This window comes from Ochotona princeps, chromosome 4 (assembly GCF_030435755.1).
Source record: "Ochotona princeps isolate mOchPri1 chromosome 4, mOchPri1.hap1, whole genome shotgun sequence".
Classification (NCBI taxonomy): domain Eukaryota; kingdom Metazoa; phylum Chordata; class Mammalia; order Lagomorpha; family Ochotonidae; genus Ochotona; species Ochotona princeps.
The window spans coordinates 77159263-77173864 of record NC_080835.1 but is presented as its reverse complement, the minus strand read 5'-3'; the positions used below and the strand labels follow the sequence as shown (position 1 = coordinate 77173864).

At 45.1% G+C, this 14602-nt stretch overlaps 2 protein-coding genes across 3 annotated transcripts; one reads left to right on the top strand and one right to left on the bottom strand.

Annotated features, from left to right (window-relative positions):
* Positions 1–508: 508 nt before the first annotated feature.
* Positions 509–2101, bottom strand: TIMM8B (translocase of inner mitochondrial membrane 8 homolog B). The gene is made up of 2 exons (XM_004585064.3): positions 1946–2101; positions 509–902 (listed from the first exon to the last, which is right to left on the bottom strand). The coding sequence occupies exons 1-2, from the start codon at positions 2027–2029 to the stop codon at positions 735–737; spliced, it is 252 nt and encodes an 83-aa protein (XP_004585121.1). The 5' UTR covers positions 2030–2101; the 3' UTR covers positions 509–734.
* Positions 2102–2124: 23 nt separating this feature from the next.
* Positions 2125–12438, top strand: SDHD (succinate dehydrogenase complex subunit D). 2 transcript variants are annotated; one of them, XM_004585065.3, is made up of 4 exons: positions 2125–2247; positions 5043–5159; positions 7010–7154; positions 11497–12438. In XM_004585065.3, the coding sequence occupies exons 1-4, from the start codon at positions 2196–2198 to the stop codon at positions 11660–11662; spliced, it is 480 nt and encodes a 159-aa protein (XP_004585122.2). In that variant the 5' UTR covers positions 2125–2195; the 3' UTR covers positions 11663–12438. The 2 variants fall into 2 exon arrangements, with proteins under 2 accessions (XP_004585122.2, XP_012782406.2); XM_012926952.2 differs by lacking the exon at positions 7010–7154 and having other exon boundaries at positions 11497–11585.
* Positions 12439–14602: the final 2164 nt, after the last annotated feature.

Here is a 14602-nt window from a genome sequence, read left to right as displayed (position 1 = left end):
CAAATGTTTCCTTGGAGCATACAGAATCTTTGTTGGGAATTTTCAGCCATGTATTAGCATTTCGTATGTGCTCTATGAATACTGATTCTAAGCACGGACTCAGGACAGTGGGCCAGTAGAACAAGGCAACTCCACGAAGCTGGCTTTATTTGGGTCTTGGTGTTCCCCCTCCATTCCAACAGGCTTATCTCCTTCCCAAGGAATACACATCTTTCCTGTTTTTTTCTTTTTTTGTTAAAATTTTTTTTTCTGGGCAGGGGAGGTCATAATTACCTTTTTGGTTATGTATAAGCAATAAATCTATTTTCTTCACTGTTTTCAACCCCAAATTCTGTGTGCCTTAGGTGGGGCTTTGATGGTTCTTCAAACCATTAACCTACGACTCTGGGTGGTTTTCAAAAACTTACAGTTTCCTATTTGCACTATTGGCCTTGGAACATATTTGTTTCTAGTGGTTCCTGCCAGCCAGAGATCTCTCCATATATTAAATACTAAAATGAGATGGAAAAAAAGTTGGATTGATATTTATTTAATAATGCATGTGATACAACCTGGAATTTAATTCCAAATAAATAAACCAGTTTTCCCACATTTGATTTGTTAACTTTTTAGCACCAACAGACTTGGAAACAGCCTGAGGCTGGCCTGCCAATGGGAAGGCGACTTTTCCCTTGTGTCTTTCGGTCTGCTTAATAAGGAGTCTCTTGCAGCTTCTGTCATTCTCTTGGGATAGCCTACTGCCCTCCTTTCTGTACAATTTGGGCAAACCGACCAGTGATGGCAAGAGTTGTATCGATGAAGCGGTCCACGCAGCTAGAGAGACAGTTTTCAGTGCGAGAGTCCAGGCGATTCCCCGGCTTCTCCACACACTTATCCCAACAAAGCTCCATGAAGTGATGCACCTAAGCAGAAAGAAAAACAGCCACTGGAGGATGCAGGTAGGTCTTCACAGTCCTCCAGCACCTGACACAACCCTTCTAACCACAAACCGGAGAGCCCTGTTGAACCTGCTGTTCACAGTTGTCACCAATAAGGCCCAAATATTCATTTCTACACAGACGGCAAATTCTGAGGTAGGACCTAAATCGTATTTACAAGTATCCTGAAAGTGCCTAGGACCAGACCCATATATTCCCTTGAACCACTACACTCGTACATCCCTACACCCAACCACAGGAGAGTAGTTCTTAAGCTTTCTGGGGTCTCGGGCAGATTCGAGAATCTGGTGAAGGTTATGGACCCGCCTCCCCATAAAAATACATCGAAGGCACAAAAACTACATGTACTTAACGAACTTCCAGGAGCCAGAGACCCGGAACTATTGTTTTGCTCATTCTCCACGTATCACTCACTCCCTGCAGCCCCCCAAAAGGGAAGATGTACCAGGTACAGAGAGCTAGCCATTCCAAGCCTGGGGTTAAGACGCCCATCACCAACTCCATTTAGGAGGCGTGACTAAGCAGTTCGTTCAAGGTCACACGGCCATCGAGGGCCCCCTCCACCTTGGTTTACCTTCAGGGCTCAAGTTCCAAAACTTTTATTCTAAACCCAGCTTCCTTCACTAATGTCTCGGTGCTATGATCGATTAGGAGCCTCACAACCCAGCGAGGCAGTGGTGGGCGCCGACAAACCAGAACCCACAGGGAATGGCTGTCGTCTTGAGGGGCGCGTGGGCTGCAAAGTGGCCGAGGCAGGGTGGGAGCCGGATGCCCCGAACGCCCACCCACACGGCGCTCCTGGATCGCCCTGACGCTGAGCTCCACCGTAGACTCGTTTCTTTTTTACAGTTTTCCCCTCATTTAGAAAAATCTTTAGGATACAGTTCCACAGGCTCAGGGATCCCCCTTGCTCTCCCGCCCCCATACACTCGTTTCTTCTGAGAGGGTTACGGCTGTGCGCGTGTCCGGACCCTGCCCTTCCTCCCGCTCGCCACCCCTTCCCGCACCTGTGCTGTGAACTGCGCCTTCTGCTGTTCCGCCGCCACCAAGCGCTGCAGCTCCGCCTCGTCCGCCTCCCCGAGTTCAGCCATCGTCCGCACCGCTGGCGGGACCTGCCGACCAGCCCGCGTGCGCCTGCGCGGCCATCGTCCCGCCCCGCCACTTCCGGCGACAGCGGCCGCTGCGTCTTTGTCTTCCAGCCGTGGAACCTATAACTACTTCCGGGTCGGTGGACGACCTTGAGCCCTCCGGAGCGAGATGGCGACTCTTCTGAGGCTGGGTGTCCTTTGCGGGAGCCAGGGAGGCCGAGGTGAGGGGCCCCTGAGTTCCACGCCGCCTCCAGCCGGGGAGGGGGATGCGGCTGAGCAGTCGCCTGCTGGGCGGTGAGATGCCCCCGGGGGAGGGAGCGCTGCCTGCAGCGAGCCGCCCGACCCGCAGGGTGACCGCCCCAGAGTTCGCCCTTGCGCCCTTCGTGCCGGCCGAGGGTCGACCCACAGCTTGGGCTTGTCTGTGCCTCCTGGAGTTGGGTCTGACTGAGCGTGACGGAACAGCGCCGCAGTTGTGGGGTTGTAGATACTGTTGTGAGGCTGGGATAAACGTGTGAACATAACGTAGTTTTTTCTTCCCTGAACGGGCTTTGCTTCTCACAGGGCAAGTGTACGGAAGCGTCCTTGAATCCCAAGAGGTACCTGTTGCGCTGTACATACTTTTTTTTTTAAGATTTATTCATTTTATTACAGCCAGATATACACAGAGGAGGAGAGACAGAGAGGAAGATCTTCCGTCCGATGATTCACTCCCCAAGCGAGCCGCAACGGGCCGATGCGCCGATCCGAAGCCGGGAACCTGGAACCTCCTCCAGGTCTCCCACGCGGGCGCAGTGTCCCAAGACATTGGGCTGTCCTCAACTGCTTTCCCAGGCCACAAGCAGGGAGCTGGATGGGAAGTGGAGCTGCTGGGATTAGAACCGGTGTCCATATGGGATCGCGGGGCTTCCAAGGCGAGGACTTTAGCCACCGGGCCCTGTACATACGTTTTAAGGAGAGTGCAGAGAAAACGTGTTTGTAGCCCTGTGTTTTGGAAGTATGCCTAAGGAGAGGGAAAGAAGGCCTTTGCCGTTAGAGTTGCTGGGATGGGCTCAAGCGATGGCGAGGGCATAGCAACGGGGTAGTGTGAAGAAAAGCAAAATGAGTTGAGAACCATGAGAGCATGAAGGTGAGGAGAGAGGAAGATAGTGGAGCCGGATCACGGGAGAACACAGCTCTACGCAGAGTGGGCTTTGCCCGGTGTGTCAAGGGTAGCCGCTCAAGAGGATTGCAGGGAGGAGGTGACAGATGCTGTGGACGGTCACTGCGGTAGATGGATCTACCGGGGAAATAAGCCTGCCAAGCCACGCTAGGGGAGGTGACTTAGGACACTGGTGTAGTCTAGAGGGGTGAGGCTCTGAACTTGGATAGTAATTAAAAAAAATTATCTCAGGAAATGTCAAGGAGCTATATCAGTAGGTCTGAATGACTGAACTCAGAGGAAAAGGGCTAAGTGATTTCCAGACCTGTGGGTTCATTAAATAAGGTGGGGACCATACAAGTCAAGTCAGGTACAAATTGGAATGAGAAAAGGGAATTGGGGAGGGTGATTTCATGTCCAAGGACATGGAGGTGTCAGTGGGAAGGCAAGTAGGTGGTTAGACATCTGAAATGCTGGAGAACTTGCAGAATCGGAGATAGGGTTGAGCGTTCTCACCTCTTAGCAGAAGGTGAGATCATGGGTGGAAGAAGTGGCCTGCAGTGGCCGTTGGGAGCGAGGAATGCAACAAGCAGATGTTCAAATCCAACATTTGATATTGGAAATTGGAAGAGACTGATGCTGGGTGAGTTGAGAATCAGAAGGAGACTGGAAGAGTTTCAGAGAAAAGAAGGGAAAGGCTTACTAATGCCAGGGGATGCAGAAAGCCCTGTTGAGATTAAGATTGAGCAAGGCCTGTTGGGGATGGCCTCAGGCGGCTATTATGGGTTACCTACCAAATTATGCTGAGACAGTAAGTTTCAGAGTTGAAGGGTTGTAAGTGAGAATGTAGAGATGATTTAGACCAATGGTGGAAAAAAAAAAAGGTGTGGAAAACAGTGCACGGGTGTTAGGTAAAGGATGTGAGGTGGAAGGAGTAGTTAGATACATTACATCAGTTGAGGGAAAATGGCCAGAAGTTAAAGTGGAGGTTGAAGAAAAATATTAATAGGTACCTTCTTTGGAGTGCCTGTAATAATCTGACACCTGTGCTAATAAGCCCATTGTATATATTTTTAAAGTTTTCAACTGTAGTTATAAAGTAATGCTTTTCTGCTTTTACAGATGAGGAAATTGAAGGTTAGCTTAATTAACTTAGGTGCTAATCTTCTCACAGCTTATACATGGTTCAGCTGGGTTATTTGGGTCTATAAACAAAGAGGAGTAAGTCAAAGGAGATGGGAACTGGTTCAGGTGTACAAACGGAGAATGAGTCTTAGGAGGTCGTAGTTGAGATTCATAAAGTAGCTTATATTTCTTGGCAGCAAAGACTTTGTTGGATGAATAGATGAATACATTGAAAAAGAAAGAAACCAACAGTTATTTAATCTATTTATTTGAAAGAATCACAAAGCGCAAGGGAGAAACAGAAAGAGACACCTTGCATCTGCTTGCTGGTTCACTTCCCAGATGGCCACACTGGCTCAGCCTGACCCAGGAGCTTCATCCTGCTTTCACATGTGGGTCGAGGGGCCCAAACATTTGTGCCAACCTCTGCACCTTTTCCAGGTGCTTCAACAGGGAGCTGGATGGAACCTGGAGCAGCCAGACACAAACTGGTGCTTGTATGTGGTACCAGCATTGCAGGTGGTGGCTTAACTACAGCACAACACCAGCCCCCAAAGCGAGGCTCTTTTGCCTAAGTAATTCATTCATTCTGACTTCACGGTAGTATAATGAAATACGTGCTGTTTTTGTTTTATAGGTGAGGTGTTACCCCTTATTTTAGGGTTAAGTAGCTTGCTGTGGTCATTTAAAAAGTCTGTCAGTTCTGTTAAAGGAGAGGTGCTTAAATTATGCTCCCAATGCCTGTTTCCTCAGCTGTGTTCCTCCGAAGCCTGGTGGCGAGACCTGCTCACGCCTCAGCATTTCTGCAGGACCGACCTCTCCCAGGATGCTGTGGAGTGCAGCACATCCACCTGTCACCAAGTCGCCATGGTGTGTTTTCTGGGCTGCAGCCTTTCTTCACTTGGACTCATTGTTAGGCCTGTGGCAGGCCTTGATTTCTGTGGGGGGAACTCTTGTGTCCAGTTCTGTCAAAGGAAAACCTGGTTTGCATTGCCAGTGTGGGTGAAAGATATCACTTATGTTCATAAAGAATTTCTGATCTAAGATCTAACAGTTACATTTAAGTTTTTTTTAAAAATAGCTTGGTGTAGTTGAATCCCTTTTGTTTAGTTCATGGAAAAGGGCCAGATATTATCTGGGTAATGTAATAATTAAAAAAAATCATTTCTTACGGACTGCATCATGAGTTTTTACTGTAAATTATTGTAGTTTGAGTTTGAAGCTCTGAGCCATTTCCTAAGTGAGTACCATTTGGATTTTATTCAAATTAGTCTTAGAAAATTTGTAGGTCACGGATGGCCACTGCAGGCATTTGCAGGTAGGATATCTTCCTGCCTCATGCCTTTCTTCTCTCTGCTTCTCAACATGAAGGAGAGAAGGAACATGTGCAGATGAATGCCGATGAACTGTTTAAAGTGTGTGGAGGTAAGACTACCGTCTGGTAGTTGCATCTGAATTCTGACAGGTCAGTTAGATATCCTTTATCTCTGCTCGTTAGAGCTTTCTATGAACATTTTTTGTTTCTGGATTCTTCCTCCCAGATTACTTAAATGTAGCAGATTTGTCACAGCATGTGGGGCTGAAGTGAAGTACCTAGGGTTGTGTGTATGTTATGGAAGAAGGTCCTGGCTTGGGATTGGCTCACCCTGGTGCGGCCATTTGAGGGGTGAAGCAGTGGATGGAAGAGCTCTGTCTCACCTTCTCTGTAACTCTGCCTTTAAGTGAAAAAAAAGAAAAAGTTGCTGGAAGGATAGTGCATGTTTTCTTTTTTCTTTTTTTTTTTAAGGTTTATTTGTTTTTGTTGGAAAGTCAGATTTACAGAGAAAGAGAGACAGAAAGATCTTCCATTCGCAGATTCATTCCTCAAGTGGCTGCAAAGGCCAGGGCTGAGCTGATCTGAATCCAGAAACAGGCAGCCTCTTCCAGGTCTGTCACATGGATACAGGGTCCCAAGGTATTGGGCTGTCCTTGACTGCTTTCCCAGGCCACAAGCAGGGAGCTGGATGGGAAGTGGGGCTGCCAGGATTAGAACGCCCATATGGGATCGTGGCACATGCTAGGCAAGGACTTTAGTTGCTAGGCTACCGCGCTAGACCCTGTTTTTTTTTTCTCTTCCTATTATCTTTTTTTTTTGAAACAAACAATGCATGCTCCTATCTGGTGGTTCTCTTCCTACCTGCCAAAGCAAAAGCTAGGAACTCAGTCCAGGTCTTGCATGTAAGAGACAGGAACCCACATACTTGAACCATCACCAATACCTCCCAGGATGTGAATATGTAAAAAACTAATCTGAAGCAACCAGGAGTGGGTATAGAACCCAGGTACTCCAAAATGGGGTGTGGCCTTCTTAAGTGACATCTTTACAACACCAAATGCCCACCCTAGTAAGTATTGTTTAGTATTTCAGCAGATGTCACTTATTCTATCAGATAGTTAACCCATTTTACTGAAGTCCAAGACTGGCTTATTTCTGTAAAGCTGTTTCTGTACCTGTTTGCCTATAAGCAAAGTGGTTGTCTTCCAGTCAGTACAAGCAGACTGCTGCAGACTCTGTGCTAACGCTTTGAAGAAGGAAAGCGTCTGTCAGTTTACTTTATGCTCAGAGTTAAATCTTACAGGTATGTTGTTAGCCATTCTATCAGTTTGGGCAGTTCTGTGGCCAGTGTTGAAGGTGAGAGATGTGTCTCCTTCAGCTCTCATGAGTCTGGTTCTTTTTGTAGCTGGTTCCAAGGCCGCGTCCCTCCACTGGACTGGTGAGAGAGTTGTCAGTGTTTTGCTCCTGGGTCTGCTTCCAGCTGCTTATCTGAATCCGTGCTCTGCGATGGACTACTCCTTGGCTGCAGTGCTCACTCTCCACAGTCACTGGCAAGTACAGCAGACCTTCGGTGTTACCTTGTCTGTCTAGTTTACTTTGAGTTTGGCTCATGTATTACAAATGAATTACAGATGGAGTTGATTGAAGTGCTTAACATCCATAGAACATTTATAAACATATATGAAATGCCTACATACCCAGATTTATCTGTCCATTTGCCTATTTGATGTCTTTATTTTCATTTCTGATATAGCCCTAGTAAAATTAAGTTCATGATTGCTCCCAAATCTTAGCTTCTGCATTCTTGCCCAGTTAAATTAATGCTTTCTCTCATTTGTTCAAGGCTCAAACCTAGTCATCACTCTGGACTCTGTTAGTAGTCACCTAACTGGCCGTCTTTGTTTCCATATCTCACACAGTAGCCCTTAAAGATAAGATCTCTTAAAATTCATGTTTGTTTTTTCAACTGTATGTAAAGAGGACTTGCAGTGGCCCATAGGCTCTGTGAGTTCCCTGGCTGCCCACGTGTCTTCCTCATCTCTAGCTATTCTGTCCCGCATTCATCCTGATTTCAGCAGTGTCAGGGCTCTTCTCTTGTTGCCTGAGACACCGTTTTTCTAGTGACTTTCTAACTTCTTCCCTCATCTTCTCATTTTATATGTTGCCGTCTCAACCAGACTTCCTTTAGCCAATTAAATTTGCATTATCCTTTTTGACACTTCTAATAATTTTTCTCGGTAATACTTACAACTTTCTAATCTGATTACCGCATGGTGTGTGATTACTACATAGTCTACTACTTTTGTATGCTGTTTGACATTCTCTAACTCCCCTCACCTCTAGAATAAAAGTACCAGGAGAGAAAAGTAACAAGAATCAAATTTGGGGCTAATGAATAAGGGTCTGTTAGTCAAGTAATTTTCTTTTATAACAAAATAGACCTGCCAGGTGATTTTTCAAGAAAGGGAATTTATTGAACTCAAGTTCTGGTGGTCCGAGGCCATAAGGCCAGCTTGTGCTCAGCTCTGGGAGGGCTTTCTGGCTGTGTTCTTGCATGGTAAGCAGCAGCACAGTGAGAGGGCATGCAAAACAGGGATTATGTGGTGAGAAGGGTTCAGAGGCCAGGCTTATGTTTTTATAGCAGCTTGTCCTCATGGAACTGGGTAGCATCTCGAGATTGGCATTAATCCTTTCCAAAGGCACTATCCCCATTTGTCTTATTCAACTAAATCCCTCTGATTTTTTTTCTTTTTAGATTTATTTTTATTTGAAAGGCAGATTTTACAGTTAGAGAAGGGAAGACCAGAAATATCCCATCTATTGGTTTACTCCCAAAATGACTATAAATGCCAGAGCTGAGCTGATCTGAAACCAGGAGCCAGGAGCCAAGAGCCTCTCCTGGGTGTCTCATATGGGTACAGGGACCTAAGGACCTGAGCCAGCGTCTGCTGCTTCCCCAGGCCGTTAGCAGGAAGCTGGATTGGAATTGGAGCAGCTTGGATATGAACTGGCACCTATATCAAATGCTGGCCCTGCAGGAGGAGAGGTTTAGCCTGATATGCTACTATACCATCCCCTCCCCCCCTTTAAAGATTTATTTATTTATTTGAAATACAGATTTTACAGAGATGCCTTCCATTTGGTGATTCACTCTACAAATGGCTGGAGATGGGCTAATCTGAAGTCAGGAGCTTCTTCTGGGACCCGCACGTGGGTGTGTGAACAATAGCAGGGAGTGGGATAGGAAGTGAAGCAGGCGGGACGTGGTCCTCACGTAACATAGGGTGCCGGTATCGTAAGTGGGAGCTTTACTCAGGATGCTATACATAGCCCTCTGATCCCTCTTAATGGTTATCTGTCTCTCACCATCGCTTCAGTAAAGATCAAACTTGTAGCTTACAAAGCTTTAGGACACATTTAAACCATAACCAAACTAGAGTATTAGGGAATCCTACCCAAGTTCCAGAAACCTCCTTTTGTTCATTTTAATCATAGCTGCCCACTCCACTCTCTACAAGGAACTGTAATCCTTTTATATTTGTCACTTCTTGCATTGTGTCATACTTTTTAAATTTCTTTTTATTGGAAAGTCAGATATACAGAGAGGGAGAGAGAGAGGAAGATCTTCTGTCCACTGATTCACTCCCCAAGTGGCTGCATGACGGTGCTGAGCCCATCTGAAGCCAGGAGCCAGGAGCTTCTTCCTGGTCTCCCACATGGGTGCAGGGTCCCAAGGCTCTAGGCTGTCCTCGACTGCTTTCCCAGGCCACAAGCAGGGAGCTGGATGGGAAGGGGGGCTGCCGGAATATGAACCAATGCCCATATGGGATCCTGACATGTGCAAGGAGAGAACTTCAGCTGCTAGCCTACCATACTAGGCCCTGTGTCACTCAATTGTGTGTTTCTAGATCATGTAGTTTTGTGTTGCCCTATGTTGAAGGAAAAAAAAGATTGTTTTATGCTTTTTTTTATTGTTTGTTTACTGCTGTCTAGTGCCAAGAATATTCATTAACACACTGTTTGCATTTATTGTATCTGGTATAGTTTTAGACTTCCCAAGGCAAGGAGCATTTTAAAAGGAGTGTAAATAACAAGTTGGGTTTTTTATATGATTTTGTGAGGAAAATAGGATATTGCAGGGAGGGGTTTTTGGATTGTTCTAACTGGAAAGATTTGGTGGTATCTCATGCAATCATCTCATTTCACTGTGGATGCTGAACTTAGGAAAAGTTAAGTGACTTGTTAGAATAATTTTTTTTTTTATTGAGGATGTATTTTGTATGTTCTTTGTATTTATTTATTTATTTTTATTGGAAAGTCTGATATACAGAGAAGAGAGACCGAGAGGAAGATCCTCTGTCCGATGATTTACTCCCCAAGCAGCCTCAATGGCTGGAGCTGCTCCGATCTGAAGCCAGGAGCCCAGAGCCTCTTCCAGGTCTCCCATATGGGTGCAGGATCCCAAAGCTGTGGACGGTCCTCAACTGCTTTCCCAGGCCACAAGCAGGGAGCTGGATGGGGAGCGGGGCTGCCGGTATTAGAACTGGTGCCCATATGGGATCCCAGTGCATGCAAGGCTAGGATTTTAGCTGTTGAACTACTGTGCCAGGCCCTAGAATTTTCTAACAGAGAAGATCTTACCTATTTTTTCTGGGACTGGGTAGGAGATTTAGAGTTTTGGGAAATGAGTGGGTGACTTCTTGGAGTAGTGACTATGTTATGGAATTAAAATAGTGGCGCTAATTGGAAAATTCTGTGGTTAAAATAGTGAATTTTACACTTACATAGGTAAATTTTATGGTGTGTGACTTATAGCTTAAGAAAATTGCTACAGAAAATAGAAAAATTAGGTCACTTCTTACTGAGGATATTCCATCCTTAAAACATGTCAGTGAGGGCCCCAGCATGGTAGCCTAGTGGGTAAAGTCCTAGCCTTGGCATACGCCAGGATTCCATGTGGATGCCAGTTTGTGCCCCAGTGGCCCTGCTTGCCATCCAGCTCCCTGCTTGTTGTCTGGAAAAGCAGTCAAGGACGGCCCAAAACCTTGGGACCCTGCATGGGAGACTTGGAAGAAACTCCTGGCTCCTGCCCTCAGACTGGATCAGCTCCAGACACTGTGGCCATTTGGGGAGTGAACCAGTGGATGTGAGAGCTCTGTTTCACCCCGTCTCTCCTTCACTCTTTGTTACTCAGCCTTTCAAAAAAAAAAAAAAAAAAAGATAATATTTTAATACAAAAGCATACAGAGAGGAAGAGAGACAGAGAAGAAGATCTTCCGTCCGATGATTCACTGCTCAAGTGACTACAACGGCCAGTGCTACACCGATCGCCTCCTTTTTAAATTTGACTTTCCAATAAAAATAAATAAATCTTTAAAAACAAGCAAAAAAAGCTATGTCTTCATAGTATATGTGTGTTTATTTCTTTCTGCTTCATTTGTTCCATAAGGGCAAAAATGACATCTTACTGTACTCCAAACATTTATGATAGATTCTGACTCGTATTATCTGCTCAGTAAATTCTTCTTAAGTTAAAGAACACTGTAGAAGACTTAATTTGATTGAAAACAATCACATTTTATAATCAAATCAGCAATTAGTATCTGAATAAGTGACTGGAAAATTGAATCTGAAGAGTGTGGAAGGTATTTTTACATTACTGGGTAAATAAGGGATTCCTTCATTGTGGTTGGTGATTCTGATTGTGAGTTGCTGTGGTTTACCATCTCCCAAAAAGTGGAGAAATAGTTCCATCTGTAAGCAGCTGTGCCGAGTTCCCTGAAGAAGCAGACAGTTAAGAGAGGCAGATGGGGACAGTGGTGGCATTCTTTTTTTCATGCAACTTTTCTGTGTAGCCTGCTAACTTGTGATTTTTGTTTGTTTTCCGTTCAGGGGCCTGGGACAAGTTGTTACTGACTATGTTCACGGGGATGCACCACAGAAAGCTGCCAAGGCGGGCCTTCTGGCTCTCTCAGCTTTAACCTTTGCTGGGCTTTGTTATTTCAACTATCACGATGTGGGCATCTGCAAGGCTGTTGCCATGCTGTGGAAGCTTTGATCGTCCATACTTACTGCCTTAAGAATTGATTGTAGGCCTCTGCTCCGTCACGCATTCAGCTCACCAAAGGGAGGAAGTAACAGGTTAAGGCCATGGTATATAAACTTCTTGTTTTGATCACGTGGTTTTTTCAGAATTTACTTACTGAGAAAAAGACTTGAGAAGAAGTGGATCTAATCAGTTGCAAGGCTGAGTTCTGTATTCTGGTGAGTTGCTACCCGGCTTCTCTTGAGACTCACAGAATAATTAAGCATTGTCTGTAAGCTTTTGCCTTTTAATTTCTCAATCTCTTAAAGGGAACTGAGCTTTACTGCTATTAATACAGGATCAAACTCTTTATATTTGTCCCAGGAATAATGGGCAAAGGGAAAGACTGTTAATTCATGAGTAAAGACTGTGGAAAGTTAGGCGTTAGGCTGTTTAATATTTGAAACTTCCCTCTTGGTAATAGCAGCTACAGGTGGCTTACATGGGTTACATGTCCCAGAGAAACCTGTGGCTAGGACATGCTGAGAACGCACATTACAGATTTCTAAATCCTTTGAAGAAGAGCTTGGAGGACTGCATGTAGAGAATTTCCAATAGGGAAGAAGTCCCCCGGGATGCATTACAATACTTCAGATTCTAAACTGAGACTGAATGCTCAAATGTGTTTGACTTGTCCTAAAATAATCTATCTATAAATACAAAGCTGTAATTGTTTTTACCATGTCAATCTTGAGAAGATGCATTATTTGAAAAAATTTTTTAACAAATAAAATACATAATAAAAAGTGTGTTGTTTTTTTAATGCATTTGCTTTCTTTGTTCATTAATTAGAAAAATATCATTTGGGGATAGTGTTGTGGCACAGCAGATAAAGTCACCACCTGCGGCATCAGCATCTCTTATGTCCCCTGGTTGGAGCCCTGCAGCCCAACTTGTGATCCAGCTCCCTGCTTAAGCACCTGTGAAAGCAGTGGAGGACGGCCCAAGACTTGTAAGTAGCTATGGGCTCTGGGTTCCTTTCTTTGCACTGGCTCAGCTCCAGCCATCACCACTATTTGAAGAGTGAACCAGCTGATGAAATCTAACTCTCTCTCATGTAAAATAAATAAAGTGTTTTTTAAAAAAATTATCAGGCCTGGCACAATGGCTCACCTGGGTAATCCTCCTCTTCCAGTCACCAGGATCTCATGGTTACCAATTCCTGTCCCAGCTGCTTCACTTCCATGCAGCTCCCTGCTTCTGGCCTGGGACAGCAGTCGAGGGTGGCCCAAAGCCTTTGGGACCCAGCGCCCATGTAGGAGACCTGAAGGAAGTTCCTGGCTCTTGGTTTTGGATTGACTCATCTCCAACTCTTTCAGCCATTTGGAGAACGAACTAGCAGATGGAAGAGCTTTCTCTGTCTCTCCTTCTCTTTGTAGATCTGCTTTTCCAAAAAAAAAGTTTACAAAAAGGTTTAAGTGTCTATTGTAGCCACAGTTTTAAAACTGAACTGAGTTCAGGGCAGTGTGGTAGCCTAGTGGCTAACGGCCTCACCTTGCATGTGCCGCGATCCCTTGTGGCTGCCAGTTTGTATCCTAGCTGCTCCATTTTCTTTCCAGCTCCCTGCTTGTGGTCTGGGAAAGCAGTCCAGGACAGTCCATAGCCTTGGGTCCCCACACAGGGAGACCTAGAAGTAGCTACTGGTTCCTGGCTTCAGGTCGGCTCAGCTCAGGCCATTGAGGCTACTTGGGGAGTGAACCATTGGACAGATGATCTTTTCTCTCTGTCCTCTCCAAATCTTACTTTCCAATACAAAAATAAGTAAATCTTAAAAAACTCAATTAAAATTTTCTTCTGAATCTTAACAGATTAATCAGCTGCAAAGTGCTGTTATAAAAAGAGTACTTAGATGCAGTAGATCAAAATACCAAGTTGGTTTGAGTAAGGTACTAAGTCATAGGAATAGAATTGTATCCAGATGCCATTCTTTGAGTACCAACTTTGATATCTCAGGTTTTATTCTGTGTATTAGTGTGGTCCAAGTTAGTACAAGGCATATTGATTTTTCTTAACAATATGGTGTAACTGGGACTTGGCATATTTCACCTGTTAAGACTTCACTTAGGGCAACCTGTTGAAGGGGCTAGCTAGAAGGATAAATCTGTGGACGCCAGTGTTGTGGTACAGTGGGTTAAGCCATAGCCTGAGGCTCAGGCGTCCAATGTAAGTGCTAGTTTATGTCCCAGGTGCTCCACTTCCAGTCTAGCTCCTTGCTGATGTGCCTGGGAAGGCAGCAGAGAATGGCTCAGGTCCTTGATCCTCTTGCTACTCATGTAGTAGAACTGGTTGGAGCTCATGCAGCCTGGGAAGTTAACCAGCAGATAGAATCTCTCTCCATCTCTGTCAATCTGTATGTGAAAGTTCCTTTCAAATTTTTAAAAATCTATAGATATGGACTAGGAGTGAAAGCTCTGTTAAATGTGCCTGTGGTCTTACAGGAGATTCAGATATGCACTGAGGGCTTTGGAAGAGGTGACTGACTGTGTGTTGGGGTGGGTAAGGATGCCTGGATAGTAGGGGCTCACCGTTGGGTGGTGTTGGTAGACGCAGTCCATCCTGGCCTGGAAGTTTCATGGCTAACGAAGTGGAGAGTTGGCTAGTATCTGACAAAGAATAGATTGAGGTTTTGTCACTTTAAGCTTTCTAGGCAGTTTTCTACCTTAGTGTCATTCCTCTCTTGCTCACAACCACTCTGCCGTGTATTTGTATGTTATTGTATAATTGAGTGATGAAATGGAGTTTCATAAAATGTCAATAGTTTTGTGACTGTAATTCTTAGTTTTTATTTGGAGGGATATCTAGTGCTAATAAGCCAGCTTCATTCAATGGTGAATGAAGAAATTCCATTGGAGGCTAGTTGGGTGCATGTCCCAGGTCCATCCTGATTTTGTAATTAAAATGGAGCTGAGCTGT

Excerpts from the sequence above, each read along its gene's own strand:
- TIMM8B (XM_004585064.3), bottom strand. The coding sequence starts at position 2,029 with ATGGCTGAACTCGGGGAGGCGGACGAGGCGGAGCTGCAGCGCTTGGTG. Across the intron at positions 903-1,945 it reads AGGCGCAGTTCACAGCACAG|GTGCATCACTTCATGGAGCT; the intron begins GTGCGGGAAGGG and ends CTTTCTGCTTAG.
- SDHD (XM_004585065.3), top strand. The coding sequence starts at position 2,196 with ATGGCGACTCTTCTGAGGCTGGGTGTCCTTTGCGGGAGCCAGGGAGGC. Across the intron at positions 2,248-5,042 it reads CGGGAGCCAGGGAGGCCGAG|CTGTGTTCCTCCGAAGCCTG; the intron begins GTGAGGGGCCCC and ends CTGTTTCCTCAG. Across the intron at positions 5,160-7,009 it reads CCTGTCACCAAGTCGCCATG|CTGGTTCCAAGGCCGCGTCC; the intron begins GTGTGTTTTCTG and ends TTCTTTTTGTAG.